The sequence below is a fragment of the Pteropus alecto genome, unplaced genomic scaffold (genome assembly GCF_000325575.1).
Source record: "Pteropus alecto unplaced genomic scaffold, ASM32557v1 scaffold7, whole genome shotgun sequence".
Taxonomy (NCBI): Eukaryota; Metazoa; Chordata; class Mammalia; order Chiroptera; family Pteropodidae; genus Pteropus; species Pteropus alecto.
Window position 1 is genome coordinate 40,995,429 of NW_006494614.1, and position 7,594 is coordinate 41,003,022.

Below are 7,594 nucleotides of genomic sequence, written 5' to 3' on the forward strand. Positions count from 1 at the left end.
GCGGCCGCCGAGCTGAGCGCGCGCGGTGAGACCGCGGGGGGCGCGGGGCTCCGGGCGCGGGCGGCCTGACCGGGAGGGGTCGAGTCCCCGTCCCTTCACCGAAGCTGCCCTCAGCCTAAGAAAGGGGGCCGGGCCCCGTGCCGCTGCGGCGTGAGCCTAGTCTCCGCGCTGTTATTATCCCGGGGTCTGGTTCCTTCTTGGAGAACTTTCTTCTGCTCGTTCCAGGGGCGTTTGTAGGGCAGGGTAGGATGGGCGTGGATGGGGCTGCTGTGGTTTCCACGTCACCTGCTGGCATCTTCTCCCCAAACTAAGACGAAGCTAACCCTCCTGCTTCCCGCTTTGCCACCAAGGTATCTGCGTTCTCTTAGACCCCACACCCCCCAGCTCTCTCCACCACCACCGTCTCTTCCAGGCCTTTTGATCAGGCTCTTACTAATGTGTTCTGCTCTTGGCTGCTGGGTCTTTTTTTTTCTTCTCAGTTTTATTGAGGTATAATTGACATATAGCCCTGTAAAAGTTTAAGGTGTACTTCATAAGGACTTGACCTACATATATTGTGAAAGGATTACCGCAATAAGTTTAGTTAACATTCATCATCTCATATAGATACAAGAAAAAAGAAAAAAATTGTTTTTCCTTGTGATGGGAACTCACTCTTAGGATCAGCTTTCAAAGAACCAACCATACACCATGGTAACTGTAGTCATCATATTACATCCACAGCGCTTATTTTTCTTATGACCAAAAGTTTGTACCTTTTCACCTTCATCCAGTTTCCCCACCCATTCCCCCATCCTCCACCTCTAGTAACCACAAATCTGATCTCTTTTCCTAGGAGTTTGGGTTTTTCTGTTTGTTTTTTAGATTCCATGTCTAAGTGAAGTCATACTGTCTTTTTCTGTCTGACTTATCTCACTTAGCATAATGCCCTCAAAGTCCCTCAAATGTTTTCCCAACTGGCAGGATTTTCCTTCCTTTTCATGGCTGTGTAATATGCCATTATATATATGTACCACAACTTCTTTATCCATTCATCCGCCCATGGACACTTAGGTTGTTTCCATATCTCAGCTATTGTAAATCATGCTGCTGTGAACACAGGGATGTATATATCACTTCAACATAGTGTTTTCATTTCCTTTGGTTATATTATCAAAAGTGGGAGTGCTGGATCATACGGTAATTCTATTTTTAACTTTTTGAAGAACCTCCATACTGTTTTCCATAGTGGCTCCACCAATTTATATTCCTACTAACAGAGCACAATGGTTCCCCCTTCTCTACATCCTCACCACCATTTCTTATTTCTTGTCTTTTTGATGATAGCCGTTCTAACAGACGTGAAGTGATTGCTTATGATGGTTTTGATTTGCATTTCCCTAATGTTTAGTAATGTTAAGCACCTTTTCATGTACTTATATACCTTCTTTAGTAAAACAGCTATTCAGGTCCTTTACCCATTTTTGATTGGATTATTTTTCTTGCTATTGAGTAGTATGAGTTTTTATAATTTTTGGATATTAACCCCTTATCAGATACATGGTTTGCAAATATATTTTCCTGTTGTAAGGTTGTCTTTTTGTCTAGATCATTTCTTTTGCTGTGCAGAAAGCAGCTTTTTAGTTTGATGTCGTCCCACTTTTTATTTTCCTGCTTTGTGCCAAAAAAAACATTACCAAGACCCATGTCAGGGTTTTTCCTCTGTGTTCTTTTGGGAGTTTTATGATTTCTGATCCTATATTTAAGTCTTTAATCCATTTTGAGTCCATTTTTTGAGTGGTGTAAAATAGAGATCTAGTTTCATTCTTTTATAAGTGAATATCTAGTTTTCCTGGCACCATTTATTGAAAAGACAGTTTTTGTCAAGTATTCTTGACTCCCTTGTCAAATATTAGTTGACTGTATATGCATGGGTTTATTTCTGGGCTCTTGATTCTATACCACTGGTCTATGTCTGTTTTTATGCCAGTGCCATACTGTTTTGATTATAGTAGCTTTATAGCACGGCTTGAAATCAGGAATTATGGTGTCTCCCTACTTATTCTTTCTCAGCATTGCTTTGGCTATTTGGGATCTTTTGTGGTTTCACATAAATTTTACAATTGTTTTTCCTACTTCTATAAGAAATGCCATTGGAATCTTGATAGGGATTACACTTAATCTGTAGATGGCTTTGGGTAGTATGGACATTTTAATAACATTAATCCTTCCAGTCCATGAACATAGGATACCTTTGCATTTATTTGTGCCTTCTTCAATTTCTTTCATCAGTGTCTTGCAGTTTTCGGTGTAGAGATCTTTCATCTCTTTGATTAAATTTATTCTTCAGTATTTTATTGCTTTCGATGCTATTGTAAATGGGATTGCTCTCTTTTTCAGATAATTGTTTACGCTGAGTCTAAAACATGGTTTTGATCAGTTGATCTGGAATCTTACTGACTCTTCTAATTTGAAAATTGTGCCTAGAACTCTTAGACTCTCAGAAAAATTTAAGTGTTTCCCCTTGCCAGGAGCAGAGCCAGGATTTGTAAGACTTAATACAATTCTGGGAGACCTCTTTTAAAAAGACAAAATCATGAGATTGCTAGGGCGTTGGAAAGGGCCTGTGCATGTAAGGGACCCTGAAGCTTAAGATTTGTTGGTTTCACAGTATGTCTACCCCTGCCTGGTGGTTCTCGAACTGTATTTTAGTGTGCTGTAAAATAATCTGAGGGAGCTTGTTTAAAATACATATTCTCATACAGTAGTCTGAGATGAAGCCTTGGAATCTTTTTAACAAGTTCTCCAGTGATATGGGGACTGTAAGGCTGTGAGCCTTACAGCCCTAATGAATAACGTTTAATCAAGCTGGAACACTGAGATCCTTGCCCTCTGACCCCGCTATGCCTCTCCTACTTTCATTCCCACTACCTTCAACTCATGCAGTGGTTCTCAAATTTTGGTGGGTATGAGAATCACCTGGAGAGGGCTCATGAATCAGCTGGGCTCAGACACCTGGGTCTTTGTAGTTTTATCACGTTCTCAGGTGATTCTGGTACCCACCAAAGCTTGAGAGTCACTCTATTAGGCATTATTCTAGTCTTTCTCCATCCAGTCCTTGTATGGGCCGGTCCTTGCTCTTGTGTGCCTTTTCCCCAACCTGGGACGTTCTCCCTCCTTCTCTCCAACTCTAATCACTATGACCCACAGGGAGTTAATCCTTCCCTCAAGTTCATCTGTATCATTCATCTGGTCCCAATCACACATGCCAGCTTGCATAGGATTGAATTTTTCTTATGGCTACTCCATTTCCTCACTCCTTTTCATGGACTCTCAGTGTTGGGCAGGCCCTTGGACATCATCTAGTATATCTCCGAGCTCCCTCCCTGAACAGGGTGGATATGGGGGTGGTGCAGGCAGAGGAGAGATACTAAGTATTGAGGACCAGGATGAGAATATGTATTTTAAACCTTGACCAGTTTTCCTTCAACTACAGGGGAAGAGGATGCTAGGGGTGACAGGCTCATCCATGATCAGGACTTGGTCTGGCTGCAGCAAGCAGATGGTGAGTGGCCCTTCCTCCTTCCTAGGAACTCCTCTGGGGTGTTAGATCCCCTGAACGTGCCTGGCCTCCCCACCTAGGAGTCCCTAGAGCCCCCTCCTCACCACACCCACTCCATCATCTTTCCCTTACAAGCCAGTATTGAGCCTCAGTCTCATCTTTCTTCCTAGTGGTTGTGGCTGAAGTGACCCAGCCATCCTTGGGTGTAGGCTATGAGCTGGGCCGGGCCGTGGCCCTCAATAAGCGAATCTTGTGCCTGTTCCGCCCGCAGTCTGGCCGAGGTGAGAACGTCAAGCCTTGGATGGCAACTCCTTCCCTCCCCAGCTTTCTGAGGACTCAGCCCAAAGCCTTTTTCTTGGGGGTCTCTGATGAGTACAGTAGCTACCCACAACAAGGGCAGGGGAAGGGAGCAAAGAAGGAGGAGGGTGGAAGGGAGACATCTTCACCTTATTCCACCTTCCTAGTGCTTTCAGCCATGATCCGGGGAGCAGCAGATGGCTCGCGGTTCCAGGTGTGGGACTACGAAGAGGGAGAGGTGGAGGCCATGCTGGATCGATACTTTGAGGCTGATCCTCCTGAGCAGGTGGCTTCCTCCCCTGCCCCAACCACTTGACTTAAAACCCACTTTATTAAATAATTCTGATCCCAGACTCTGCTCTAGTACCATTCCTGCCTCTGAGCCCCAATACCAAATTAAAAGGTATGTTTATAATCCTAACTTTGTATGTGTGCTGTGGCAGGGCAAGTCCTCTGTAATATCCTCTTCCCACCCCACTTCACTTCGAGTTGTAATGAGACCCTTTAAAAACCTGTAGTTCCCCAAAAGGAGGACGATTCCTAATGCCCTCAAGCTCCTGCCAGGAACATTCAACAGTGTAAGGGAAGGCCAGTTGTGGAGGATGGCCTATCTCCCCTGATGCTGGAGCTGGGGCTGCGCCTGGCCCTGTACCATGTGGACCTTCACTTCCCTTTATCAGCTTAGGTCAAATGAGCTGCCTTTGGGCTCTAATGACAGAAGAGTCTGGAGGTCTAAAGGAAGCAATAAAGAATGAGGGGTCTGGGTGTGGGAAGTAAGGTGGCCTCCGGGAAGGACATCCAGCCTGATTCAGAGAAGCACATGGGAAAAGCTTATTCAGCAAATGAAGGGTGCTTCAGACGCAGCAGACTGCCACCCCCACCATGACAGCACTCAGGCGAACCCCAGCCCCTCAGCCCCGCAGCTCTGGGGCGGCTCCAGGGGCTCCCTGGACCCTGCCCCTCAGTCATAGGCCTCCTCCTCCTCCTCCTCGTCACCAAAGAAGAAAGTCTCTCGGTCCAGGTTCTCTGACTCTTCGTCATAGGAGAAGCTGTCGTTGTCCAGCTCTTCATCAAACTCATCCTGCTGCCACTCGGGCACATCATCCTCATCGTCCTCTTCCTCCTCATCCACCTCCAGCCCTGAGGAGCCCTGAGGCCTTGGGGGAGAGCGTGCCACTCAGCCCCAGAGGAAGCCTGGCGTGTCCCACCCCCTCCATGGCTGGGCCTGCCTGACTTACTGACTGCCGGGCACGTTGGACCCTTTTGCCTCCCGGGCCTCTAACGATGGACTCTGGAGACCAACCCGGAAGTCCTGGCAAAGAGACAGGAGGATGTGTGGAGTAGGAGAGTTGAGGCCTCTAGGTCTCTGTGCCCAGCATTCCTTCAACCAGTGTTGTCTGAGGGCCTACTAGGTGCCATGCCCCTGGCGGGAATGCTCCCACCTGCTCTCCCTCCCTCACCACAGCACCTCACAAACCACTGCCTTGTGACCCACAGTGAGTTAATCCTTCCCTCAAGTGGTCTCCAGAGACAGGACGCAATAGTGAGGCATACCAGCCATGTGCTTCAGGAGTTTACAGTGTACATTCATGTCTTTTCTGCCCAAGTTACCGGTCTGTAAGCTCCCTAAAGGCAGGACGCAGTTTAGACTCAACATCAGTGTATTAGAACTGGAAAGAACCTCAGTGGACCCTAACTCCCTGGCCCCTACTCCTGGGATTCTAAAAAATTCGCCAGGTGATTCTGATGAGCAAGCATCTGACTAAATACCCCTGATCAAAACCTGGGCTAACTCCTTTATTTTGTAGGCAATGCCACGTGGTTATGTGGCCGGCTCCAGCAGCATCCAGGAAGACGCTGGGGCACATACCCAGGTCTCTGAGCATCCATTCATTCACAATGCCTTTCCTTCTGTATGCCCCAGGGCAAGGGCTGTGATGGGCACAGGAGGTTCAGGGTTGGGGCGGCATACCTGAGTGGAATGCTGCAGGATAGCGAGCAGCCTTTCCTGGATCCGCCGGAGCAGCTCCAGGCCCGTGTTGAGGCAGTCCGCCCGCAAGAGGCGCAAGGAGGAGGCCAGGTCTCTGCACCGCAGTAGGGTCTCCTCTGCAGAGGGGGCAGGGCATGGGGACTCCCTCTCTTTTTTCACCCCTTCTATTCCTTCCTTCAACGAACACCTCCTGAACATCTACCAAGTTCCACCAACATCTACCAGGCCCAGGTCTAGACACTCGTTCTTATGGGTTTACACTCTAGTGGTAGGGACAGATCATAATCAAAATGTCAGATTAAGATCTGTGCCCTCAGGCATTTACAGCATGTACTGTATAACTCTGTAACAGAATTTTAAAAAGCTAATGGCCAACGGTGATGAGGCTATGAATTAGAAAGAGGAAGAGGACAAGAGTGAAGGTGGGGAGCTGGGGTGGGGGTGCTGTTTTGCATTACCTGTTGAGGCGGGATGTTCGTGGGGGGCGGGGGGGCAGGCCTCACCTAGGAGGATCTGCAGGGCATTGGTGTGCAGCTCCAGGTTCTCAGTCTGCTGCTCTACCACATCCATGTGCTCTGTGTCCTGGTTGTAGAAGCTGTACACGCAAGCGTAGGCCAGCACCTAGCGGGGCCCAAGTCAGGCTTCTCCCCTCTGAGGCATGGCACCTGACCTCCCACCTGATTCCTCCTCATTCCCCCATCCTGGCAGGTTAGAGGAAAGCGTCCAGCCCACCAGACCCCCTTGGCACATCCTCTCCTCCCACTCCCCGACCCACCACAACCTTTCGAGCCTGCTCAAGTCCCCGGCAGGCATCACTGAGGAAGGTGAAGGATTTGGGTGGGGGCACCTCATGGATGGCACATACACGGTTCCGCAAGTTCACAGCAAACTCCTGTGCAGAGGAAGGTGGATCGGTGCCAGCACAAGCAGCCCTGTCTCATGCAGTCAGAACAGCACCCCTCCAATTGGGACCTTTGGCCCCTCCCCGGCCATCTGCCCCAGCCCTCTGACCTCACCAACACAACTCTTGCCTCCCCGCTCACCCGGGCTTGGTGATGGAAAGTACACCTCTCATTATAGTCTTGAAACCGCTTCTCTTGACGAGCTGCCTTGCTTACCTGTAAGGACATGGTGAGAGGGCTACTGTGTTTTGCTGGGACAGAATGGGGCTCACCAGACTAGCTGTCATTCATTCATAGAGGCCTTTTGACACTTTATGCAGATTTTTTCATTTAATCCTCAGAACTCTGTGAGGTAGGACATATTATAGATGAGGATGCTAAAGTATGGACAAGTAAACTGACCCAAAGCCACACACTAAGCAGTGGAGCCAGGCTCCGACTCAAGAGTCCTTGCTCTTCTCTGCTCTGTCCTGCTGTCCTGAGAATGACCAACCCACCTAGCTGTGAGAAGTCCCACTTTGGGGCTGAAGGTCTCTGCACAGACCTCCCAGGACAGGCCTCCAGGTACCTATAGGCCTAGGTAGTTTCTGTCTTCTCTCTACTGAGCCTTTGTCCCCCAAACTGTTTGGCTGCTCTGGACACAGAGCCCTCTTTGCCCAGGGCCTGTCTCATCCTAGTTGCCTTTGGGCCTCTACCCTCCTCCCAGTGCCTGGCCCCTTACCATGGCAGAGCAGTTGTAATAGTCTTTGTGATTTGGCTTCCAGGACTTGAGGCAGCGCCAGCAGAATCCATGGTTGCATTTGGCACAGGTCATGCTATGGAGGAAGCCAGCTGGTCAAAGAGCTCCTGCCTCTGGCCAGGGCC

At 48.8% G+C, this 7,594-nt stretch overlaps 2 protein-coding genes across 2 annotated transcripts in view; one reads left to right on the forward strand and one right to left on the reverse strand.

The window, feature by feature from the left end:
* DNPH1 (2'-deoxynucleoside 5'-phosphate N-hydrolase 1) lies at nucleotides 1–4,259 on the forward strand (the record flags this gene model as incomplete). Its single annotated transcript, XM_006926837.2, has 4 exons — nucleotides 1–25; nucleotides 3,476–3,544; nucleotides 3,712–3,822; nucleotides 4,006–4,259. Coding segments are annotated over 4 exons (354 nt in total), but the record flags the coding sequence as incomplete, so codon positions are not given.
* Nucleotides 4,260–4,645: 386 nt separating this feature from the next.
* The window catches only part of CUL9 (cullin 9), a 35,136-nt gene continuing 32,187 nt past the window's right edge, over nucleotides 4,646–7,594 (reverse strand). The window contains 7 exon segments of the mRNA XM_006926526.3: nucleotides 4,646–4,995; nucleotides 5,077–5,150; nucleotides 5,811–5,944; nucleotides 6,332–6,449; nucleotides 6,610–6,720; nucleotides 6,872–6,946; nucleotides 7,452–7,545. Of these exon segments, the coding sequence (XP_006926588.2) occupies nucleotides 4,800–4,995; nucleotides 5,077–5,150; nucleotides 5,811–5,944; nucleotides 6,332–6,449; nucleotides 6,610–6,720; nucleotides 6,872–6,946; nucleotides 7,452–7,545 (802 nt within the window). The 3' untranslated portion in view covers nucleotides 4,646–4,799.